General features: G+C 38.9%; 1 protein-coding gene across 1 annotated transcript; it reads right to left on the bottom strand.

The window, feature by feature from the left end:
- Positions 1-1,327: 1,327 nt before the first annotated feature.
- On the bottom strand, positions 1,328-26,765 carry LOC149844090 (DNA mismatch repair protein). Its single transcript, XM_090002049.1, has 3 exons — positions 26,615-26,765; positions 7,446-7,574; positions 1,328-1,758 (listed from the first exon to the last, which is right to left on the bottom strand). Exons 2-3 carry the CDS (start codon positions 7,534-7,536, stop codon positions 1,634-1,636), a joined length of 216 nt encoding a protein of 71 aa, XP_089858175.1. The 5' UTR covers positions 7,537-7,574; positions 26,615-26,765; the 3' UTR covers positions 1,328-1,633.
- Between the last annotated feature and the right edge of the window lie 11 nt (positions 26,766-26,776).

Below are 26,776 nucleotides of genomic sequence, written 5' to 3'. Positions count from 1 at the left end.
TGTCTAGAAAAAATACTGAACGGATCACCAACCAACTCACGGCTTGGCAATTTAAACTCATTTAGGCTTGGCAAATAGGCTCAACAAGCCAAGGATAAGCCAGCTAGTGGTCACCAAGCTAAGCATGAACAAAGGGTGATCAACTCTCGTCAGCTTGTGTAAGCTCATTAAAACTAAAAAATATAAATTTGGATACATTTATATCATTCACTATAATATAAAACCATCCAAGATGGCTTGCCAAGAGGTCTAGAGTTCGAATTTTACTACCTACAAGCAGGGTGGAAAAACAAGACAGGTAGCTTGCATGGCTTGGCTTGAATCGCCTCATCGAAACTCATTCACGTCCATAAACTTAGCCCAGCAAGCCGGGCCACAAGCTGCATGTGAAAGTCACACAAGAGGAGAAGGAACACAACTGACATTGTTGGGTTATGTGGCTTAAATAAAGGAGATCAGGTGCTCAAATCCTATTATTATATTAAAAATGTTGCTTAACAATCTCGCTCAAACTCAACTCACCTAGCTGATCTTGTTATAAGCTCAGGCTTTGTTCATCTCGCACGAGCACATGGCTGGTTTTGGCCATAATAAGCAGAGCTTGAACAGGCCAAACTCAGGCTTGTTTTGTTCGTTTACCAGCCCTGCCGCTAAGATGGACATCTAAAGTTTGGCTCAACTGGCTCAGGTCCATCATCAGCTTAGACTTGGAATGGAATTCACTTAGGGTCTGTTTGCATGTCACAGACGTGGCACCTTCTTCCGTGGAATAGAAATCAGACCCCACACCCCACACCCCACGGAAACTGAATCTGTGGAAAGGGGGGGTCCAGCGTGTAAAATGGGAGCTGCTGTCAGCGCGGAAAGCAGCTCCCATGTTTGTGTTTCATTGTGGGGCCCGCAGAAATGGCAACGGGTGCCTATGCATTTCCACTGAAATCCCTTCTTTTCTGTGACATGCAAACAGGCCCTTAGGTGATCAACCCAAATCCAAATATGTGTAGTATAAATGCAGTAAGTTTAGATTGATAATACCTAAATCTGACCTGAATCCAAAATGTTAGATCCCTAAACAGATCCTGCATGTATGGGATGGTTACCAGGTTTGAGATAAACCCTGTCCCTGTTGTAAAGAGCCTGTAAGGAGCACAGCAGGGATGAAGGCAGATGGTTGTGGCCTGGAATATCCCTTAGGCAAGATTGTACATTATCAAACAGAATAAGCTTCGACGCACACCTGTATGCATGCATATATACACACACACACAACATGGGGACATGCGCACATGCACACACAAATGCAGAGAGGGAGAGAGAGAGAGAGAGATTTGCCAAATGTTGATAAGATTTTTTCCCATCATCTTGTTTTAGAGGATTCAATAGTTCACTATTTGATATATCAGACATAAAAGCATCAGTTATATCATAGCAGTTCGCTTTAGAATCATACCTGAAATTGTTGAACCAGCCATGATCATCGCTATAGACTCCATGAACTCATCTAAAGCAGACTGACTAGTAACATATTTGTCTAATGCTTTCCACACTTGGTACATGGCAATTTTCCAGGAAAAAAAATGATATGAAGAAATATAAAGTTACTACCACCTCAGGTATACTCATGTACCTGTGGCTATGAGCCCTTCCGTGCTTCCATGTCATGTTTTTGCCATGGATTTAATGCTTCCTTGATAGCTTGAGCATCTGGTGATGCCTCCCATTCTCTCTTCTCGGCCTCTAAAACAGTTACCTTGTCATCTAGAGAAAAAGTAACAAAAATTAGCTATGAAATTGCAATCAATATTAAGGATTCAATACCAAACAAATTCTACAACAGTCCCTTGTCCCCATTAACAGAGTTTCACTGATGCTCGGTATATCTATCAATTTTCACAATAAAAAGAGAAAAAAATAAGTAAAAAAGTTAGGGCCAGATAAATGGACAGGGTAAAGGGACATTATCTCGACTCATAGGTCTTCTTGAATCCCACTGGGGCTATTCCCCAGCTTCTTTTATAAAGAGAAAAAGAAAGACAAGAAACTCATATTTCATGATATCCTATATGGTGTTATCTTCAAGCACTCCTTCAAAATGTAGTTAATTCACTTATTTATCTCCTGCCTTCCCTAATCCTTTTATCATTGGCAAACGAAAGGACTATTTGAGGTGTTCGAACAGCAGGATAGATTGCCGTTGTTTACCAGTACCTATATCATTCATTCAAGCAATGAGGAGTTTAGCTGAAAGAAATTGGTCATAAAGCAGGGGAAAAGGTAGATGACAATCACATGCAAACGCAACTTGATGTACTGGCTAGAACACAGCCACGACAAAGGGAAGAAGGTTGATAACAATCTTATGCAACTGTAAAATGATGTACTAGATGGAACATAGACACAAGCAATGGAAGCTTCTCAACTTAATTGAGGCAATGAGTAGTTTAGCTGAAAGAATTTGATTGCAGAGCAAGGAAAGAAGGTAGATGACAATCACGTGCAACTGCAACTTGATGTCCTAGCTAGAACACAGCCACGACAAAGGGAAGAAGGTTGATGACAATCACATCCAACTGTAAACTGATGTACTAGCTGGAACATAGACACAAGCAATGGAAGCTTCTCAACTTGATTGAGTAGTTTAGCTGAAAGAATTTGGTTGCAAAAAAGGGGAAGTAGATGGCAATCACAAGCAAGTGCAACGTGATATACCAGCCAGAACACAGCCTCGGCAAAGGGAAGAAGCAAAAGGACAACCACATGAAACTGTAAAGTGATGTACCAGCTAGAACACAGACACAGGCAATGGAAGCTTCTCAAGTTGACTGCCTGACTTATTTTGGATACACCAAGGCCTCCATGGCATAGGTCCTCATTTTTTGTTGTAGAACCTGACAAACAGAAATACTACTATAATTTCATAGAAAGGAAAGCGTCAGTGCTTCAGTGCAAGACACTGAGTTGTTAGTTTGCAAGTTAATAATAAGGGTTTTTTGGTTTCTAAAGCATGCAAGCCGAGTGCTTAGTACGTCAAGAAGCATTCTCTTATGCATGAACCGATGGCTCAACCTAAAAGCAACAAAGAGCCAACAAAATGCCTAAACCAAACCACTGCCTTGTCAGTACAAGGATAATTTAAGAAATAAATTTGGCTACAAGATAAAGCTAGGCTCCACCAGGTTCTCAAAGCATAACAGACTTGGACCAGACTGCATATGCCACTTTAATACTTTCCAACTTCCCAACATATGCCACATTCCTGTCTTCCCACTTCCCTGGACACTGTCATTTCCTGCATTCCAAATAGAGGCTTTTTTTCACCTTTACAAATAAAAGAAGTCTGATAAGGGAAACAAAAGACTGGATTTATAAGCACATGTGGGTAATCAATAGTCCATGAAAACTAAAACCAAAAGGCCCTAAGCTTGAAAAAAGAATCCCATATGGCAAACTCAAGTCAGCTGAAACTCATGATGTCCACTGAATACCCGAAACTCAAACCCAGTCTTCTAGATCTGGCCTATACTTAGATTGTTGGGCCCAGTCAGATGGACTAAAGCATACAAGTCTGGCTTTGACCAATAGGCTGGTCAAAACCTACAAGGTCACATACATCACCAAGAGTGGATCATATGCAAGTATACGAAATTCAGTTGCATTTTTTTATAACATGCCTTTTTTGAATCATGATCCATTGAACTTCAGAAAAGAGAGACAGAAAAGCAAATGAAGCCAATCATCAGGCAAAAATTTTCGCAACGACATACAACAGGCCAACTAAATATGGTTGATTGCATCATAAAGAGCATGCCAAGAAAACAGCTACTAAATAAGGATCATTCTCTGCATCAGTCTTTGAGAAAGAGTCAAGTGAATACTTTCCCGTAAGATGTGAGCTAGGTATGCTTTCAAAAGCACCTTTCACTCCAAAGCAGACTATATTTAGGTGATTCTCTTCTTGAAGTTTAGTAGCCTAAACACAATGCTTTTTGAATGTCAACATAATGGATCAAAAATGACAATAAATCCACTGAAGTTTGAAATTGTGGGAAAGGAACAATGAAATTCTCCAAGTCCGTGTAAATTGAAGAAATGAATAATAAAGCTGAAAAAAGAAAGTTCATTGAACATTTTCAGTGAGGGATGTTATATATCAAATTAGATTAAAAAAAAGCATAATGACTCCAGGAAATCCATGTTAATGCAAAATAAAAAGAAACATATCATATTCAAAATGGGATAGACATATGATAGATCCTAGAATTAAGTGGTGGGCATTGAAAGAAGCTAAACAAGGAATGTTTGTAGAGCGGGTAATTAAGGAAGTTGATTGGTGTCTCGAGGAGGATTCAGAATCTATGTGGAATAAGATAGCGGGTGGCATGAGAAAGGTGGCTAAGGAGGTATTGGGTGAGTCTAAAGGCGGTGCACCGCTAGGTAAGGATACATCGTGGTGGGACGAGGATGTCAAATTAGCTATTAAGGTTAAAAGAGAGTGTTATAGAAATCTAAGTAAAAATCGTGATAATGAGAATTTGGATAAGTATATGATAGCAAAGAAGAAAGCTAAAAAAGTAGTTCGGAACGCGAGGGATAAGGTATATAAGGAGGTTTATGACAAGTTGGATACCAAAGAGGGTGAAAAGGATATTTATAGGCTTGCAAAGATGAGAGATAGGAAATCGAGGGATCTTGGTATGGTTAGATGTATCAAAGATGAAACTCAAAGGGTTTTAGTCAAAGATGAGGAGATTAAGGAGAGATGGAAAGATTATTTTGATAAGCTATTTAATGAAAGTCATGCTCAGGATCTTGGAGACTTTTCAATTCCTTTTCATGAGATGAATCGTGACTTCATGCGCAAGATTCAAAAGAAAGAAATTGCAGAGGCTTTGAAGAAAATGAAATAAAAAAGGGCAGTTGGCCCAGATGGTATACCTATCGAGGCTTGGAAATGCTTGAGAGAGAAAGGTTTAGAATGGTTGACAAATCTTTTTAACAAGATTTGGCGGACAAATAAGATGCCTAATGAGTGGAGGAAGAGTACTTTGGTGTCTCTATATAAGAATAAGGGTGATATACAAGATTGCACAAACTATCGTGGTATAAAACTCATGAGTCATACTATGAAACTTTGAGAGAGGGTGATTGAGTCTAGGTTGAGGAAGATTGTCATGATATCGGAGAATCAATTTGGTTTTATGCCTGGAAGATCAACTATAGAAGCTATACATCTTCTTAGACAACTTATTAAGAGAAATAGAGAGAGGAACAAAGATTTGCATATGGTTTTTATTGATTTGGAGAAGGCTTACGATAGAGTACCTAGGGACGTTCTCTGGTGGACAATGATGAAGAAAGGTGTTTCTCTCAAGTACATTAGTATAATTAAAGATATGTATGAAGGAGTACTAACCAATGTCCGCACTTGTGGAGGGGTGACAACCAATTTTCCTATAACGGTTGGGTTACATCAAGGATCTGCTTTAAGCCCTTTTCTATTTGCTATAGTGATGGATGAGCTTACGAGATCAATTCAAGAAAATGTGCCATGGTGTATGTTGTTTGCTGATGATATTGTTTTGATTGATGAGTCTAGAGTTGGGGTTAATGCTAAGTTAGAATTATGGAGACAGACATTGGAAGCAAGAGGTTTTAAGTTGAGTAAGAGTAAGACAGAATACATGGAATGTCGATTTAGTAAGCAACGAAGTAGTGATGGGAGTGTAGTGAAGCTTGGTGAGAACGAAATACCGGTGGATGATTCTTTCAAATATTTGGGATCTATCATTCAAAAGTATGGAGAAATTGATGGAGATGTAAATCATAGGATAAAGGTTGGATGGATGAAATGGAAGAGTGCAATTGGAGTGTTGTGCGATCGTAGAATGCCATTGCGGTTGAAGGGAAAGTTTTATAGGACGACTATTAAGCCCGCTTTACTATATAGTACGAAATGTTGGGCTGCCAAGAGACATCATATTCAAAAAATGAGTGTAGCTGAGATGCGTATGCTGAGATGGATGTGTGGAAATACAATAAAAGATAAGATTCGAAACAAGGAGATACGTAAGAAGGTAGGCGTTGCACCCATTGAAAATAAGATGAGAGAGAATCGTTTACGGTGGTTTGGACATATTCGACGAAGGCCTAATGATGCTCCAGTTAGAAGGATAGAGAAATGGGAAAATATATTAGTTAAAAGAGGTCGAGGTAGGCCTAGGAAGACATGAATGGAGGTGATAAGAAAGGATATGAATGCTTTGAACCTCACCGAGGACATGGCATTGGATAGAAATGAATGGAGGAGAAGGATTCATGTGGAAGACCCATAATGATTTTCTTTGTTGGTTCATATCGCCGACCCCAATTGTTTGGGGATGAAGGCGTAGTTGTTGTTGTTGTTGTTGTTGTTGTAGACATTGGAAGCAAGAGGTTTTAAGTTGAGTAAGAGTAAGACAGAATACATAGAATGTCGATTTAGTAAGCAACGAAATAGAGATGGGAGTGTAGTGAAGCTTGGTGAGCAAGAAATACCGGTGGATGATTCTTTCAAATATTTGGGATCTATCATTCAAAAGTATGGAGAAATTGATGGAGATGTAAATCATAGGATAAAGGTTGGGTGGATGAAATGGAAGAGTGCAACTGGAGTGTTGTGCGATCGTAGAATGCCATTGCGGTTGAAGGGAAAGTTTTACAGGACGACTATTAGGCCCGCTTTACTATATGGTACGGAATGTTGGGCTGCCAAGAGACATCATATTCAAAAAATGAGTGTAGCTGAGATGCGTATGCTGAGATGGATGTGTGGAAATACAATAAAAGATAAGATTCGGAACGAGGAGATACGTAAGAAGGTAGGCGTTGCACCCATTGAAAATAAGATGAGAGAGAATCGTTTACGGTGGTTTGGACATATTCGACGAAGGTCTAATGATGCTCCAGTTAGAAGGATGGAGAAATGGGAAAATATATTAGTTAAAAGAGGTCGGGGTAGGCCTAGGAAGACATGGATGGAGGTGATAGGAAAGGATATGAATGCTTTGAACCTCACCGAAAACATGGCATTGGATAGAAATGAATGGAGGAGAAGGATTCATGTGGAAGACCCAGAATGATTTTCTTTGTTGGTTCATATCGCCGACCCCAATTGTTTTGGGATGAAGGCGTAGTTGTTGTTGTATATCATATTCAAAATTCAATTAACTACATAAGTCTTAACACAAGAAGAAAACTGAAAAGACCATTTCAAGCTTGACAGAACTTCTAAAACATGAAAACCTTCTACATTTCAAATTCACTCTTAACCAAACCTCTTATGAGCAGGATCAAAATGACACCTAAGGACAGATCAAATCATAACCTATGGCTTCTTATGAGAATTAAGAAACATGGTCACACTATTAAAATTGACTGAATAAAAAGAAAAAGGAGGGCTCTCACACAGAAACCAGTCTTGATCATGAAATACTCCATTGATGCTCCACACAATGTTGAGACAATGGAAATCTTTATATACCAGTCCAAAAAATTCATGATTGAATGAGATAGATTGATGAATCCCTCCTTTCTTCCTGCAAACACAACACCCACAAGCAGTCAGCTTTTCAATATAACGAAAATCGTTTAGCTTTCATTGGACTAATATCCACACTTAGATGGAATAAGATCTGCCAGAAGACGCATTGCTAGAATAAGCACACCACAGAAAACCCATCAAAGCCACAAAGATTTCTTGCCTTAAGGCATGCAATGATAGACGCATACATGCACATGCTCTAAAGAGCACACGTTTTAAATATGAATCCCTTTGGTGGTCCAGGAAGATATAAAGCCGTTTGTTTTACTGATTTAAAATATCAAATGCAGCAATTCCCGAGCATTATCAATATCCATAAGATGAGGATGAGGGGGGTACATTTTTAAACTCTGCAATAAAGTAGGCATTAAAAATACTTACATACTATGAAGATATGACATGCCATCTTGCAACTGTGAAAATCTCTACAAAAAGAGATTGTGTGTAACACCACAATACAAGAAATACAAAGAGTGCACAAAGGCAAAAAGGAGAACACTCATAAGTGCACGAAGGCACGGATACACATGCACAACAGCATGAAACAAAATGAACTTCAATTCATAAGTTCCCAAGAGGGGCTTTACAATATTGCATATGCACTCACAAAAAAGAATATGTTTACAAGGGCCACTAAGGCCTATTTATAATGCAAAAAGAAGCCACAGGTGCAGCTCAATATGACTGTTGGAGCTGCACCCAACTGTCACATTTGTGACTGTTGGGGCAGCTCCAACAGCTATATGGAGTTGTCTCTTTCACAACAGTCAAAAAGAAAAAAAAAGTGTAAAAAGCAAAAGTAAATAAAAAAAAAAGAAAAAGTAAAAATGTTAGCTCATTAGGGTGGCTGACACCTATTGAGTAAAAGGACTGAAATACCCCTGATGGGTATTTCAGTTTACAGTTAAAAGAGACATAATATTTTAACACTCCCCCTCAAACTTAGGGTGTCACGACCGAAAGTTTGCCAAGAAGGAAGTTAAATCTTGGAGAACACAGCGCCTTAGTGAAGAAGTCTGCCAGTTGATATTCTGATGTAACATAAGGAAGGTCAATGGTTTTTCTTAAATATTCTTCACGAACATAGTGGCAGTCCATCTCGATATGCTTCGTGCGCTCATGAAATGTGTGATTTTTGGCAATGTAGATTGCACTTTTATTATCACAACATAATTTTGTGGGCCCTTGAACTTGAATATTCATATCTTCCAACAAGTTGCGAATCCAAACAATCTTCATGGTAGTAGATGCCATGGCTCTATACTCAGCTTCGGTGGATGAAAGCGATATTTTTTGTTGCTTCTTGCATCTCCAAGAGATTAATGATTCACCTAAAAAAATACATAAACCAGTGTTGGAGTGACGGTTATTTGTGTCACCTCCCCAATCAGAGTCAGTATAAGCAATTAAACTTAATTCAGACGTAGAAGATAGAAATACTCCCTTGTTTACTGTACCCTTTATGTATCTGATGATGCGAAGGATGGCGCTCATTGTGAAAATATCTCAAAAAATGAGATAAAGTGTGCGATAAGCACAACACCACCAATGTGCACAAATGCATAAGAACACTTAGAACAAATGTACACAAAGGTACAATAAAGAAACTCAAATGCACAAAGGCATACAAAATATAAAGAATTTTATTGAGAAGAATGGAGAACAAAAGCTCCAAGAAGTGAAGTTTACAAAGGGGGAACTCCCCTATTTATAAGAGGGAAAAGGAGCCTTGGAGGGGCTCCACTAGCTGTTGGAGCCCCTCCAACGGTTAGAATTCTAACCGTTGGAGAGGCTCAACAGCTAGTGTTGAGCCCTCCAAGGTTGACTTTGAGTCAACAAGGAAATAAAGAAAAAAGACAAAAAAGGGAAAAGAAAAAAGAAAAGAAGAAAAGTAAAAAAAGCAAAAAGAATTACAGCATATTCATAATTATGAATATGCGCAAAATGGAGAGAAATGACTAAAATACCCTTTCAGATTTTACAAGAAAAAAGAAACATATATATTTACATATATATAGATAGATACATATACATATATACGTGATGTATATATGTATATGTATCTCTCTTTATATATATATGTAAATATTTACATAAAGAGAGATACATTTTAACACTCATATGGACGGTAGTAGGTGCATGTTGAAATTGACTAGCAACATGTACTGCATGAGAAATATCAGGCCTGGTAATGCTGATATACGTTAGGGATCCAACCAGTTGCCGGTAAGGTGTGGGATCTTTTAAGAGAATCCCATCATCAATCTTCATCTTCGAACCTACTATTTCAGGAGTTTCACAGACCTTGTCATCTGTGATTCCTGATCTATCAAGAATCTCACAAGCAAGTTTAGTTTGAGACAAAAAATAGCCTCTCTGAGAATAGGCAACCTCAATTCCCAAAACATATGTCAGAAATCCTAAGTCTGACATTTCAAATTTTGAAGTCAAAATAGATTTAATGCTCTTGATTCCTTTGATATCATCACCTGTTATTAACATATCATCAACATATAACAATAATATAACAATCCCTGCATCAGATTTCTTAACAAACAATGCAGTGTCAGTATAGCATGAAGTGAAACCATTTTCAGTCATTACATTGTTAAACCTATCGTGCCAAGCCTTGAGTGCTTGTTTCAGTCCATAAAGAGCTTTATGAAGACGAAGAACTTTATTTTTAGGGATTTTCATACCAGGTGGAGCATCCATGTAAACTTCTTCATTAAGATCTCCATTTAAAAAGACATTTTTGACATCCATTTGGTAAATATATCATTTTTGAATTGAAGCAATGGTGACAAGACATCTGACAGTAACCATACGAGCTACTGGAGCAAATGTCTCTTCATAGTCAATCTCATATTCTTGACTGTACCCTTTAGCTACAAGACGAGCCTTATACCTTTCAAGAGAACCATCACTCTTAGTCTTGACCTTGAACACCCATCGACATCCTATAGTTTTCTTGCCATTGGGAAGAGATTGAAATTCCCAAGTGTTAGCTTTCTTAAGAGCTTTGAGTTCACTCTCCATGGCTTCTCTCCATTCAGTACATTGTTTGGCTTCTCCAAAAATTTTTGGTTCAAAATAAGAGTGAATGGCACTCAAACAAACTCGATATTTAGGAGAGAAAGAATCAAAAGATACGAATCTAGAGGGAGTCCTTCTAGTTCTTTCAGTTCTCCTAGGATGAGAATCATGAGTGGAAATAGTCTCACTAGGTTCACTATATAGTTCAATAGCACTCCTAAAGGTGCTTCTATCTCTATGCGAATAAGTGATGGGTTCTCTAGATACATTTTCTTCTTGAGGGGTAGAAGGGTTAGAGTTATTGTAGATCACAACCATTTCATTTTCACTATTATATGTTGATTCATCATCACTAGAGATATCATCATCCTTAGATAAAAGGTCAAAAAGAAAGGAGTAATCGGCATTTTCTAAATGAGATTCATTTTTTTCAAAACCACTATCATTTTCCAAAAAAGTTACATTCCTTGAAACATATAATTTATCATTCTTAGAGTCATAACATCGAAATCCTTTTTGAGTTTCCGAATAGCCAAGGAAAGCACAAGGAATGGCTTTTGGTGAGAGTTTATCATTTTTATCGGTAAGAACAAAGCACTTACAACCAAAAACTCTCAACCTATTATAATCAGGTTCTTTTTCATATAGAATCTCAAAGGGAGAAATTTTATCTAAATTTTTGGATGGAAGTCGGTTGATAAGATAGACGGAAGCAAGAGCCGCTTCGGCCCAAAAATTTTTAGGAATATTTTGGGAAATGAGAAGGGTTCTAGTGGTTTCAATGATATGCCTATGCTTTCTTTCGGCCAAACCATTTTGTTGTGGGGTCTTAGGACACGATCTTTGATGGACAATGCCACAATCCTCAAGATATTTCTTAAACTCATTAGAGAGATATTCACCTCCGGAATCGGTCCTAAATATCTTTAAATTACTATTAAATTGATTTTTAATCATCATATGATATGTTTTAAAACATGAAAAAACTTCATGCTTATGTTTGAGAAAATGTTGTAAGATTTTGATATATGTGGGCTGTAACAAGAGAGAGAGATAGAGAGGAAAATAGGAAAACCTGAGAGAGAGGAAGAGAGGAGAGATAAAGTGGGGCGCAGAATACATCTCCCCCTTTGTATCATTCTATTTATACTCAAAATGTACATTTTACAAAATACATAATAAAAAAGGAATGTAATTACAAGTATGCCACCGCCTAGAGGCGCGTGCCTTAGGTGGTGTTATGGATTGGATCAAGATCTGATCCAATCCAAATGTGTCTTCTTAACAGCCCCCCTCAAGTTGGGCATGGGGATGAATCATGCACAACTTGTTCTTCAAAGTCCAGAAGTGCTCGCCTGTAAGTCCTTTAGTAAACAAGTCTGCCACCTGTTGTGATGTAGGAATATATGTTGGAGAAATGACCCCGTCTTCAACCTTTTGACGAATGAAATGTTGATCAATCTCTATGTGCTTGGTACGACTGTGAGAGATGGGATTGAAAGCCATTTTAATAGCACTCTGATTATCACAAAGGAAGGAGGAGCTGGCAATGGGAAGTAAGAGTTCTCCAAGGAGGTGTCGTAACCATGCAACTTCAGCAGTGCCGGCAGCCATGGCTCTATATTCTGCTTTTGTGCTTGACTTGCAAATGGCCCGTTGTCTTTTGCTACTCCAACAGACGAGATTGGAGTCAAGAAAAACACAATAACCCGAAACAGACCGTCTCTCATCTGGATCACCCCCCCAGTCAGCATCAGTATAGGTATAAAGATGATGTCCATCCAAGACATTTGAGGACCTTGTGTAAACGAGGCCATCTCCAATAGTAGCTTTGAGATAGCGTAAAATCCGCTTAACTGCTTCCATATGCTCTTCTGTGGGAGCATGCATGAATTGAGAGACCTGATTTACTGCATATACTATGTCAGGACGGGTAAAAGTGAGGTATTGCAACATGCCAACAATACTTCGATAAAACCGAGGATTAGGATATGCATCACTTCTATCAAGAGCACGCAACTTGGAGTTAAGAACACTGGGAGTATTTATGGGTTTGCACTGCGACATCCCTGCCTTGTTTAATATGTCAAGAGCATACTTATGTTGAGTGAGAGTCATCTCATTATCCTTTCTATCAAGTTCAACCCCCAAGAAGTATCGTAGCTCGCCAAGATCTTTCATTTTAAAAGCCTCTTGTAGGACCTCTTTAACATGAGCGATATGAGAGGAAGAGTTTCCCGTGAGTACTATATCATCCACATATATGAGAAGCCAAGTTACAGTTTCACCTTACCGATATAAGAATAAAGAATGATCAAGAGCGCTTCGAGTGAAACCAGCCTGTTGAATATGGAGAGAGAACCTGTCAAACCATGATCTAGATGCTTGTTTGAGCCCATATAATGACTTCTGTAGTTTGCAAACCCATTGAGTAGGATCACTTGATGCATACCCTGGAGATTGCTCCATATATACTTCTTCTTTCAAATAGCCATGAAGAAATGCATTCTTCACATCCAACTGATATAAAGGCCATCCATATGACACTGCCAGTGAAAGAATAACTCGTATTGTCCCCATCTTGACAACTGGACTGAAAGTTTCATCATAATCCTCACCATAATGTTGAGTGAATCCTCTGGCAACAAGACGGGCTTTGTATCGATCAACACTGCCATCGGGTTTATATTTAATCTTATAAACCCATTTGGAACTCACTACATTTTTCCCGTCTGGTCGAGGAACAAGAGCCCAAGTTTGACATTCATGCAAGGCAGACATCTCCTCATTCATGGCATCAATCCAACGTCTATCTTGAGAGGCTTGATCATAACTCTTGGGCTCCTCATTTTTGTTCACCTCTGTCATAAAGATCTGAAAATCTAAAGAAAAATTGTCATAGCTGACCCACCTGTCAATTGGATGTCTCACCCGTTCTGATCTGCGTGGAAGAACATTGGTTGTGTCTGAAGCACGGATAGAGGGAAGCCTTCTACTATAGGTCATCCCTGAAAAATATCCAGATGGTCGAGGATCACATGTGGATGGTTCTGAATCAACTTGGGATGAGGCAAAGGAAGTGTCATGACATATTGGAGCCGAAGATTGATGTGGATCACCCTGTGGAAATAAGATTTCAGCACTTAGCCATGGATCATAAGTCTGAGGATCAGCATTGGATTCCACAAATGTGTCTGTCGAGTCCTTGAATCTGAGTTCATCAAAAACAACATGACGGGAAATGTGTACACGCCCAGTTTTGGGATTGTAACATCTATACCCTTTATAACGGTCAGAATAACCAATAAATCTGCACATAATAGCCCGATCCTGAAATTTGTTTCGTAAAGAGACATCAACATGAACATAACAAATACACCCAAAAACCCGCAGCACATTGTAATCAGGGTGTTCATGATGTAAAAGGAAATATGGAGAGTTTCCTTCAAGTAATGACAATGGCAAACGATTGATGATATATACGGCAGTATGGAAAGCTTCAGTCCAAAGAGTCATGGGGATGCCAGTATTATGTAACATGCTTAATGCAGATTCAACTATATGTCTGTGTTTTCTCTCTGCTATGCCATTTTGTTGAGGTGTATGTGGACAGGAAATCTGTCTAGTGATCCCATGATTTAGTAAGTACTCAATAAATTCTTTTGAGATAAATTCTCCCCCACCATCACATTGGAAATGCACAATATTAGAGGAGTATTTGTTGCGGACTAAGGCATGAAATTGAGTAAACAAGTGAAACACTTCGGATTTATGCTTCATAAAATAAATCCAAGTGTATCGAGAGTAAGAATCAATAAAAACAACATAATATTTGCTCCCAGAAGAAGAAGAAAGAGGAGCTGGTCCCCAAACATCAGAATATATTGTCTCAAATAATTTGGATGCTCGTTTATTTATCAACTGAAAAGGCAAGGCATGGCTCTTACAAATATGACAATTAGAGCACATGTCTGACTCATTGACAGGACTCAGACTGGACTTGGGGATGAACCCATTCTTAACAAGATCACGAATAAAAGAATGACTGCAATGACCTAAACGGCCATGCCAAATGAATGACCTATCATACTCTGTTAAAGCAACAGGATGAGGACTAGGAGAAGACGGAACAGAGACACTTGACGCAGACACTGTTGGAGCTTCCTCAAGAACGTACATGTTGCCCTTGCGAACACCCTCAGCGAATGTCTTCTTGGTTCGAGCATCCTTGACATAAACAGAAGATGGAGTAAATTCAACAGAGGAATTAGAATCATCAATAAGCTTAGAGACAGAAATAATATTTTTCTTGATATTTGGAACAACTAGAACATTTTTCAAGGGTAAAGAACAGTGAGACAAAGACACTTGTGCATTTCCAATGTGGGATATCTTATGATGGGATCCATCTCCTGTAACAACTGAGCCTTGAGCTAAATAAGGGAGAGCACTAGAAAGTTTACCTGCATTATCAGTCACATGAGTTGCTGCACCAGAGTCCACATACCAAGTTCCTTCCTCATTCTGTTTAAAATTGATCTTGGACATAGCAGTCATAAGAATTTGTTGCACATCTGGAGGAATATGGTTGCCTGGCACATGTGAACTCGTCTGCGTGTTATCGCGTCGAACCCCTTTGCCATTGTTCTGCGAATTGTGCCAACACTCAGACTTTACGTGTCCCTTTTTGTTACAATAAAAACAAGTAGGGATCCTCCGTGGGATATTGCCCTGTGTGGTAGCCTGAGGAGTAGGAAGGATTCCTCTTCCCGTCCCTGGTTGCACATGGAACCCTTTAGCACGATTCCCTGGATGAGAATAAGTGTTTGTAACAAGAACATTGTGTTGACCATGCGGCAATAAGTCCTCACGTTGCAATCGGCTGGCTTCATGTTAAAGCAGTTTTGCCTTGAGATCTTCAAATGAGGGAAGGGAAGGCAACACCTCTAAAGCAGTACAGAAGACATCGAAATCAGGTCCCAACCCACTTAGGACTTGTTGAACTTTGTCTTTATCGTTAATAGGGTGTCCCACAATGGCCAGTTGATCACTAATATTCTTCAGTTCAGTCATAAACTCCAAAACTGATCTAGTACCACGCTTGCAATCTTGAAATTGCCTCTTAAGTTGAAGAAATCGGGCTTCAGAAATTTGGGAATATGTTGTGGCTAAGGCCTGCCACAACTCCATTGCAGTGAGATCATCATCAATCCCTGCGAGCACTTCATCTGAAAGGGTTGATGTGATATAAGCAACAAGAGCTTGATCATGTGCCGTCCATGTATCATAATCCGGATTAGGCTCAGTTAATGTGCTTTCAACTTCCCCGGCAGCATTCTTCACATCAGTCACATTGAACTCAGGTGGTGCAGGAAGAGAGCCATCAATGTGGCCATAAAGCCGATGACTCTTGATAAAGGGGATGATTTGACGTTTCCACGTCAAATAATTGGTTTGATTGAGTTTTTGAGAGATAAGTTGAGAAAGAAAGCTGGAAGAGAGGGCAGCCATAGAGGGATTTAAGGTAAAATTAGACGAATTTGGGATTTAGGGTAAAACTAGGGCAAAATTTGAGAAAATTAGGGGCGGATTGAAAATTAGGGCAGAAATTAGGGCACAGTGGAGACAAAAACAGATGGTGTTTTCGGAGTAAAAGGAGATCTTCACGGTAAGAAAGAAGAAGAAGAGGAGAAATAGGGTTATTTGGGAGAAAGAGGGATTCACGGCAAGAAGGAGAGAGGTTTAGGGATTTTGGGAGAGAGGAACTTACGATCAAGAGAGGGATCCCGCACGATATGTCTTCAGCCCGAACCTGGCTTTGATACCATGTAAGATTTTGATATATGTGGGCTGTAACAAGAGAGAGAGATAGAGAGGGAAATAGGAAAACCTGAGAGAGAGGAAGAGAGGAGAGATAAAGTGGGGTGCAGAATACATCTCCCCCTTTGTATCATTCTATTTATACTCAAAATGTACATTTTACAAAATACATAATAAAAAAGGAATGTAATTACAAGTATGCCACCGCCTAGAGGCGCGTGCCTTAGGCGGTGTTATGGATTGGATCAAGATCTGATTCAATCCAAATGTGTCTTCTTAACAAATGTATCCAACAATATCGTGAGAAATCATCTACAAAAATCACATAGTAAGCAAAACCACCTTTGGATATTACAGGTGTCGGTCCCCAAACATCCGAGTGAATAATTTCAAAAGGTTTAGTACTAAACATAGTTCTTGGTTCAAAAGGTATACTTCTCATTTTTCCAAGAATACAATCATTACAAGATAAAGTATTTTTACAAAGATCTTTAACAAAATGTAGATAGGATAACTTGGTAATGTTGGGATGACCAAGTCTCTTGTGCCAAACATTTATGTCTTTATGTTGGGCCACATTACAAAAGGTGTTTTTAGGAATTTGAAGAAAGTCCACATAGTACAAGTCTCCTTTCCTAGAGCCTTCCCCAATCAATCTCCCGGACCGGTGATTCTGTATTAAACATTTATTAGATGAGAATTGAATGTTACACCCAAGGTCCGTGAGTTGAGAAACGGAAAGCAAGTTTAAATTTAATTTTGGTATAAGTCTAATTTTTGAAATAAAGAAGTTTTGGGTTTTAAAATTTCCAATTCCCTTAATTTCTAGAGAAGTACCATCTGCGGTCGAAACAAAAGAAGGTGACACATTTTTAGAATACTCGGAAAGAGATGAAATGTTTGGGGTCATATGAAAGGATGCACCCGAATCTAAGAGCCAAGAAGTTTTACCTGGAGGAGAAGAGGTGGATACGGCGGCACCAGAAATAGCTCCCTTTAGAAGAGGTTGAAGAGCCTCCACAATTTGATTGAGAGATAGAGCTTCTTTTGAAGATTCCTCTTTGGATGGTTGAGATGTAGTTGTCATTGCTAGAAGTTTCTTCCATTTTGGGCAAACCGGTTTGATATGACCCGGTTCTTTGCAAAAGTGACACGAGATTTTGCTATAATCTCTTCTTCCTCCTTGATTTTGATTCTTAAAATGAGGAGGTCTATATGTTCTTAAATTGTTACCGGGTCTAGAAACGGCATTAACACCATCACATTCTTCTTGATTTGTGGACATTGCAAGCACACTAGGATTTTGCTTGCTAATGCCCATACGGGTTTCCTCTCCACTTAATTTAGTTAAGACATCTTCAAGAGAATGAGAGGTAAAAGAGGATAGGAGAGAAGATCTTATTTGCTCAAACTCGGGCCTTAGCCCATTCAAAAAATTGAAGAATCGGTCTTCTTCTAATTGCTTATGACGAAGCTCTATGGCTTCTCCACTCCACTTGGGTTCAAGCATGGCAAGCTCATCCCAAATTGAAGAGAGTTCCGCAAAATACTCTCTTATAGACATATCACCTTGAACAAGAGTTAACGCTCTCTTTTGAAGATAATACTTATGGGACAAGTCCCTAGAAGTATACATCTTCTCAAGATACTCCCACGCTTGAGAAGTCTTTTTAAACTTTATAATGTTGGCATTAATCCTTGTCTCAACGGAAGAGAAAATCCAAGACAAGATCTTAAAATTCTTCATTTCCCATTGCTCATGTTTCCTACTATATTCCTCAAGAGCATTAGTTCTTTCATCTCCCTCAAGGATTTTGATTTCTCCTTCTTTAACCAAAGTAATTTTAGGCTCGGGTTCCGGAATCGAGCCTTGAATGTAACCCCAAAGCCCTTTCCCTTTGATGTGAGCTTCCATATTTCCGGCCCACACATGATAATTTGAGCCATTTAGCTTGAAACCAAGAGAAAAATGGGAGTCTTTCTCACCCATTAGAGAGGAAAGAAGAAAGAAAAGAATATGTACCACAATAAGATTTTAAATCTTTCTTGTTGTAGTAATCTTCTAAAATATTGAATAAAGAAGAACCTTCACTCCAATCACCAAAAAGTTGAAGGCACGTTTTTCGAGGCACTTGATATTGAGAAGAATCACACCAATTTCTTTATCCAAACAACCTTGCTCTGATACCATGTGAAAATCTCTACAAAAAGAGATTGTGTGTAACACCACAATACAAGAAATACAAAGAGTGCACAAAGGAGAACACTCATAAGTGCACGAAGGCACGGATACACATGCACAACAGCATGAAACAAAATGAACTTCAATTCATAAGTTCCCAAGAGGGGCTTTACAATATTGCATATGCACTCACAAAAAAGAATATGTTTACAAGGGCCACTAAGGCCTATTTATAATGCAAAAAGAAGCCACAGGTGCAGCTCAATATGACTGTTGGAGCTGCACCCAACGGTCACATTTGTGACTGTTGGGGCAGCTCCAACAGCTATATGGAGCTGTCCCTTTCACAACAGTCAAAAAGAAAAAAAAAGTGTAAAAAGCAAAAGTAAATAAAAAAAAAGAAAAAGTAAAAATGTTAGCTCATTAGGGTGGCTGACACCTATTGAGTAAAAGGACTGAAATACCCCTGATGGGTATTTCAGTTTACAGTTAAAAGAGACATAATATTTTAACAGCAACATGATAATCTAGGTTGTGTATGGATACTGTTGTTAAAAGATTATCGTAATGGTGTACATATACATACATAACATAGATATGTATATATACATATATATGTATTTTAAGTGTTTGTAATAGGTAATACCCATTAGGGGTATTTTGGTCATTTGATCCTTGTAATAGGATCTGCCCATTAGGGGCAGAACTGTCCTCTTATGTTTTTTTATTTTTTTGTATTTTCTTATTTCTGTTTTTCTTGTGTTTTTTGTAAGTATTGTCAAGGCATTATTGTCCTTGACAATATGACCGTTGGGAGCTAACGGCTAGAAATCTAGCTATTTGGAGCTCCCCAACAGCTAGTTGTGTGTGTATAAATATGAGGCTATGGCCCCTCTGTAAGCTATACATCTTTTGTGCATTTCTCAATCAATAAAATATTATTTTTTAATTGTCTTTCTTGGACCTTAGTGGCCTAGTTTAGCAAAGCTTGCACTTCAAGGAGATGACATGACTAAAGTCATTGCCGATTACAAAAAACTGTAAAAGGAATGAAAGATAGGTCATTTCAAAATTATAGGGTGGCTCATAAATAGTGTGGATGTAAAGAAGTGTTCTAGCTTTGCAAAGTTTAATTTTGCTAGTGATGCTTAGAAATATCTCCAAGATATGTATTCTTTGAAAGATACAACTCATGTTTGTAATCTCCAAAATAAAGTGAGAACCATGACCCAAGGAGACATGAGCATAAGAGAATATTACAATGTGTTATCCTCATTTGGAATAAGTTGTCTCTCTTAGAGCCTAAATGGCATTCTCCTATAGACATTGAGCTACGTGAAAAACAAATTAAAACAGAGTATTTTTATCAATTTATTAACAAGCTTAGACCCGAATTTGAAGGAACCAAATTTGCCCTCCTTCATAGGAGAGGTGTTCCTTCTATAGTTGAAACTCTAGAAGATTTAACTATAGAAGAAAATAAGTTTGAAAGCCAAAGCTGACTTGAAAGTCATCCATAATGACCACTCTTCTACTCGCTTCTGTGAATCTTTCTCCTCGTCAGAACCTTTTCCTACTTATAGTAGGGAGTGTCCAGGGTACTAAATCCCCCATAATAAAATTGTGAAAAGGAAATTGTTGATTTTGAAACCCGGTTATATCAAAGCTCACAGAATCCATTCGCAAACTATATGAAAGAAGGGCAATCGTTAAGAAAAGTCCCAAAAAGAAACTACACATCGCCAAAAGCATCACTGAATCAATTTCTCACAACAGCAAAAAACAAGATCAAAACATAAAAGATGTTAGCTCATACAACATTAGAATTTGCTTTCTCTTTTCATTCTCGATCAAAATTTGACTATTTCCATATCTAAAAGCCCAATGCGAGATAATATTCTCATGTAGGTACTAATAGCCACCAAAACAATTGAAATAGATTGAAAAGAATAACAACCACAAGCTTTTGGCAACCAATTTGCTAGGGATAATCCTCACGCTGCACTTATTACTCAAAATAGTTACTCATAAACTCTTCCTTTGCATCTGATTAAATTCTCAACCCTCTATAAAGAGGACCCAGCATGGGAAAGAACCCCAATCCATGAAAGTGAACTAAGACATTTGTCTATGAAGGGTATCCATTCTTTGGAAACTGCAACCATCCAAATGCAAAATTAAGAGACCCCACTAAATTTTTTCGACATGAAATGCTTAGCCTGGTAATATATAATGAATCGCTTCCAAGGATTTGCCTCTCTGTTTTCATAACAAAAAACATCTAATCATCATAGCACTTCTTATTCAAAAGACCATAACCATCGACACCCACATCACATTGGTCACAAATTCTTGATCATTCGAGACCTAACATCAAACCATAAACACTACACCGTGAAAATTGCAACAACCCATGTGAATGGGTTTCTTGATGATTTGTTGAAACAGAAATCATGGAAACAGAACAAGATATCGTTTGGGTGAAAATGAGTATGAAGAAATCAGAAGCATAATCAAGAATAACCTAAAGGGAATTCACAATCTTCGGTGATCTCCGACGAATTTCACATGTCTACACAGTTGTTGTATGAAGGGCTTTAGTCCCAACTCCCAAGACAACAAACACAAGGTTTCTCTTGCCAACCCCTGCCACTTGACAAATCTCCATCGACATTGACAAATCAACCATTCAAAGAACTCGTGCAAGTGGTTCCACAGTTTTCACAATATGTTGAACTATTTTCGAAAATAAATCACTTAATACAATGCTTGAAACTGCTTTACCCTCATCTTCGTTAGCTTGTTTACATGCACTCTAGTCATCAGAAACAAACAATTTTCTAAGATAACTTTTGTTCTTCAACAAACTATCAAGTAATATAAAATTTGTAGCAAATCTAGTTTCAACTGGTCTTACAATCTCACCCTCATTAGTAAACTTTGATCTCATCATATTTAAAACAAGAGTATGATTGTAAATAAATTTTGTAATTCTTTTTCCCTTCTCCACACATTTATTTACACTCGGCATTTTTCCAATATCTTCTATCATGAGATCAATACAGTGAGCAGAATATGGCATCCAAAACAAATGCCCACTATCTTTATCTTTTTTTCTGCAGCCATATAGTTGGTTGTATTATCAGTATTCACTTGCACTGCATTCTCTTCTCCAACCTCATCGACAACTTTATCAATAATCTTATAAAGATTAATAGCAATCTTAACAATATTAGAAGCACACATAGATTTTACAAAATACACACCTTGTAGAAAATAAACCATGAAATTTATAAGTGTCCTTTGTTTCTCATATTTCCAATCATCACACATAATGGTGCACCCAGTCTCCTTCCAGGAATCCCAATATAATTGCAAATTGTCATGGATTAATTCTATTTATTTTTGCAAATATCTTCTAGCTATTTCCTTTTGAGAATGTAGCTTAATTCCTTCACCATAATACCCAATCACATCTATCATCCTTTGAAAATATGGTGAACTTGCAGCATTAAATGGTATTGTACAATGATAAAAAAAAATTGCATATTAGTTGTGCATATTTTCTCCCTTGACTTTGCATCTATCGCAAACCTTATTGAAATTTGCCTCATAGATGGAAATCCTTCTATTCTCACCACAAAGTTTTTCATATTGTTCTTTTGCTCTTGAGTTGTATTTTCTTCTTCTAATGATCCCTGACATTGAGAAGATCCTACAAGTATTTGCTTTCCTTTGTGCAATTCCATTGAATATGATTCATAATCATCATCTTTCAGTCCAAGAGAACCAACTTCATCATCATAGCTTGCTTTTGCCTTTCATTGCTTGAAATTTATTAAGGTTGTCACACATAGCTTTCTTAGTCTTCGGAGAAACATTTGGACAGCCTTCAACATCTCCTTTCCTATGGGCCAAATGTGATTTCAGTCTACTGATACCTCCATGAATCTTTTTCCCACATTTTCTACATTGCACCTTATTTTTTGCTTCGTCTAAAGGTTCCCCAAACTCCCAAGTAGGGTCTTTAGGCTTCTCCTGCTTCCTCTTCATTTTCTAAAAAATAAAAAGATGAAACACATTTTCCTACTATTATATACACCATGCTTGGATGTTGCAGTGAAAAGTGGGGAAGGATGAGAGAATTAGAGATGAACACTTGCTAAACACCTCAAAGCTATGTCACATGGACTCTTCTAACAGGGCACCACACCCACGTCACACCCGCACCCAGGCGGGTGAGACACTTGGACACAACTTCCTTTGTGTTAGGTGAAGTCAACCACACTGAGGTCCATTTATATCCAAAAGTAGATTTGGTTAACCCTAATCAAGTCCATTTTCATCTATATTATATATATAAATATATAAATGCACAGAAATACACGTAATGTTAACTTAAAAACGTTAAAAATTATATAATATATATATATATATATCCTCCCCGCACCCCCGCACCCAAGTTTTTTTAAAGTGCCACATCGCCGCATCCGCATCCGCACCCGTACCCGCATCCGCATCCGCACCCGCACCTATGTGACATAGCCTGAAAGGGTCAACTTTTGTGGAATATGCAAATGGAAAACAAAATAAATTTGAGTTTCTGTTACACCCCATTTCATGGAGAATCTGGGAGAATTCAAACTGGATCCAATCATGAATAAAGATCTAAACATAAGCATCTAACGGTTCAAACTTCACAGTATTAAAATGTATTAGATGACACGAATCAGGTTTAGAACTCCTATAATCATATAGTTCACAGACTTAAGTAAAGACCAAAAGTAGAGAAACACCTCACTTGAGTATAGTCGATAAAACCATTAAGCATTAATGCATGTCATTTAGATATTATAGGATAACATACTGTTGTCATTTAGAAGAAAAAAACAAACAGATATGAGAACTTTAACAAAGGAAGTAGCAAGTAAATAACACCTTGTGAATGAAAAATGGGAGAATCTCTAATCCAACATATATCTTGAAGTACAATGTGAGAATCTCTTATCACTTCTTTTGGCATTTTTCTTATATATGTTTGTCTGCTTAGCCTTGATGTAGTCCAAACACGGTTTATTATCTGTGAAATTTAAGGATCCCAAGATCCTTTCTTTCACAAGCCGTTGGACTCTCTCTTTCGAGATGTGTCCTAAATGACGATGCCAAAGAAGATAGGATTGATCATCTATCAGGTTACGCTTATTGTCAATTATTTGATTAGTATTAAGAGTTTTCTAGATATGGGTTTGGGTTTCCAAACGATACAATTCATCACACAATAATGCAGAACCAATCAAGACATTATTTTTATTGATATATAATTTGGACTGTTCAAACTTTATACAATATCCAAATTTATCAAGTCTTAATACAAAAATAAAGTTCCTGCTATAGGATGGAACATAAAAAGTATCTTCCAAATCCAAAATAAAACCACTATTTAATACTATTCTGCAGGTCCCAACAGCTTTCACATGAGACCACATCTTATTTCCGGAAAAGATGTTGATTTCATGACTTGTTGGTTCCCTCTTGTTCAGAAATGTCGGCAGAGAATTGGCAATGTGCACAGTCGCACCTGAGTCAATCCACCAACTATTGATTGAAACATCAATCAAATTACATTCATGAGAAACAAATGACAAGTTATCTTTCTTGCTCAACCAAAACTATTCTGGGACAATTGTTCCGCAGCGTTCTGGCCGTTCCAGAACACCATGTTTTGGGACAGTCGAACTGGGCGTCCAGAATGTTCCAGAACACCATGTTTTGGAACAGATGTACCTGATGTTTCTGGACTTTAGGTCCATGGATCCCGAAATAATAGACTTGGGTCCAGACCCGAACCCGATTATCGCTTTAGGATCCAGGGAAAATCGGGTATTCTGGATCGGGTCCAGACCCGATCCGGTTTACCAAGTATATAATCATCGTTATGATGTTTACGAAAAAAAAACCTAGCCGCCTCAAAGCCCCTTCTCTCTCATCGATCTGAAGCATCCGACGAGGTGACCGGTGGCTCCAGCGAAACAGACGGCGACGCCCCAATGGGACAGATGGCGGCGCATCCGGCGGAACCTGATGCGAAGCCTGTCAACATCTTCCATGCTAGAGGCTTCTAGAGAAAAGGAAAGCGGAAGAAAGGGAAAAAAACTGTCAACCAGAGGTTTCGTCGAGCTCCGGCGAACTTATCCCGCCAGTCCCGACACCCTTCTGTCATTCGACGGCGACCCAACCTCAATCTCTTTTTGCCATCCGACGTGGTGCGGTCTGTAGATCCGTCCAGTACTGACCTCTTTCCCAACTCTGGTCACCACACAGTGACAGAGGTGGAAGTCAGTGAAAAAACAGCAAAAAAAATGCCCTCAATAAGCATATATATTTATTTATTTATTTACAGATGGTTTTTTTTTCGGCGAAACGACCGACGGTCAGAGCCGTCTTTGATTTCCAGGAGGGTTTGGGTTTAACCCAAAACCCGTCCCTTGTCCTTTATGGCAAAAACCCCCTTTGAACAGAACGGGGGTTTTGCTGGCGACCAGCGGGAAAAGATCCGGTCTTGGCAAAAACGTCGAAAAGAAACAGTGACCCAACACAAGTCGTGTCGGTCACAAGGGACTCGCCAGGACCCGATACGTGTCTGGATCCAATCCGTGAACCAGATTGGTTCAAAACTATAACCCAATTCGGTTTACTATCGGATCCGAAATGGGTCAGGTCTGATACAATTCCCGGAACCGGATTGAAAAATGTATCGAACCGGTTTCCAGTTTCCAGAACCCTGATTCAGCTTAACTGAACAAAAAACCGATCCTGTTTCAAGAACAGAATCGATCTTTCTGGGCTAGCAAAGCTGCTAGTTTCCCCATCTTTGTTCTTCCTTATACAGAGATGGAGGAGCAGGCCCCAAAGGTATAGAAAACCTGACTCTGATACTAATTGTTGGGTCAAATCGGCCCCAAACTAAAAGCAATTGGTACAGGCATGATGTACTAAAACTGAAAATACAAAAAACAAAAGACGCATGTACCTGATGTCCCTGCCATTGCTCAATGATGGAACTCTGGCGTATGAATGAAGCAGGAGAGTCTTCTCCTCTAGGTTTTATCTACCTTATATGAGTCACGTCACAGAATGAGAAAATAGAGCAGAGACCCAACCGTGTATTTGAAACCTTTAGGAAAACTGATTATCCACACCTGCCCTCAACCAGGTATACTAAAAGGATTTCTCCGTAACTTATTAACGGTTACAGATAAGCCCACGACTAAATGGGACTTCTCTCTACTTCAAATCGAAGTATATTTGACATCTATAACTGTTAGTTATAGAAAATTAATTTAGATCTAATCGGGATCCAATCCAGATCCAAATTACTAACAACACTGGGTAGCAGGGAAATTGAAAAAAAAATAGGTCAGAACTGCAGAAGAGAGAGAGAGAGAGAGAGAGAGAGAGAGAGAGAGAGAGAGAGAGAGAGAGACGAACGAAACATCAACATTACTAAGACAAAGGGTCAACAAACGTTGAGTCCGCGAGCAAACAAAACAGCAGACCCAAACCAAGGGCCGAAAAACACTAAAGCAAACAGAAAAACATGAAGACAGAAGGCTAAAAAAGAACGAAATTCCCACAAATTCAGCCAGGGTCAGGAGGAAGAGAGGGCGGCTGAAGGCGGAGGAGACTGAGTTTGATGGAATATCGCATTGTTTCGGGTCATCCAAACAGCCCACCAGGAAGTGAGGAGCCAAGTTATCCAGATCAGCCGCCATCTCTTGCGACTGCGCACCTGCGGCGGGCCCCACAGAAGATCGAGAGAGAGAGGGGGGAGGGGGGAATTGCAGAACAGGGAAATTGCAAAAAAAAACACCAAAAAATAGGGTAGAAGCGCATCAATTGAGAGAGACAGAGAGAGAGCAGGCCGCCAGGTTGCAGCTGCAAGCCTGCGGCCTGCTGGCTCATGGCTGAGGGAGAGAGAGAGAGAGAGACCGGGTTACCTTCTTCAGGCTTCGATCCTGCCACCGGAAACCCAGTCGCTAACGCCGGAAAATGGTGGCGGATCGGAGGCCGGGGGGGGTGGAGCGGAGGAGAGAGGGCAGCGGGGCTGTGAGACGCAGAGAGGGGGATGGACCGCGGGAGAGAGGGAAACTGGGAAAGAG

The sequence above is a fragment of the Nuphar pumila genome, chromosome 3 (genome assembly GCF_984573655.1).
Source record: "Nuphar pumila chromosome 3, dmNupPumi1.hap1.1, whole genome shotgun sequence".
Classification (NCBI taxonomy): domain Eukaryota; kingdom Viridiplantae; phylum Streptophyta; class Magnoliopsida; order Nymphaeales; family Nymphaeaceae; genus Nuphar; species Nuphar pumila.
Note: the sequence above shows the minus strand (reverse complement) of the source record. Positions and strands in the feature narration are given on the sequence as shown.

Excerpts from the sequence above, each read along its gene's own strand:
- LOC149844090 (XM_090002049.1), bottom strand. The coding sequence starts at position 7,536 with ATGAATTTTTTGGACTGGTATATAAAGATTTCCATTGTCTCAACATTG. Across the intron at positions 1,759-7,445 it reads CATGATCAAGACTGGTTTCT|ATGACAAGGTAACTGTTTTA; the intron begins GTGTGAGAGCCC and ends CTTTTTCTCTAG.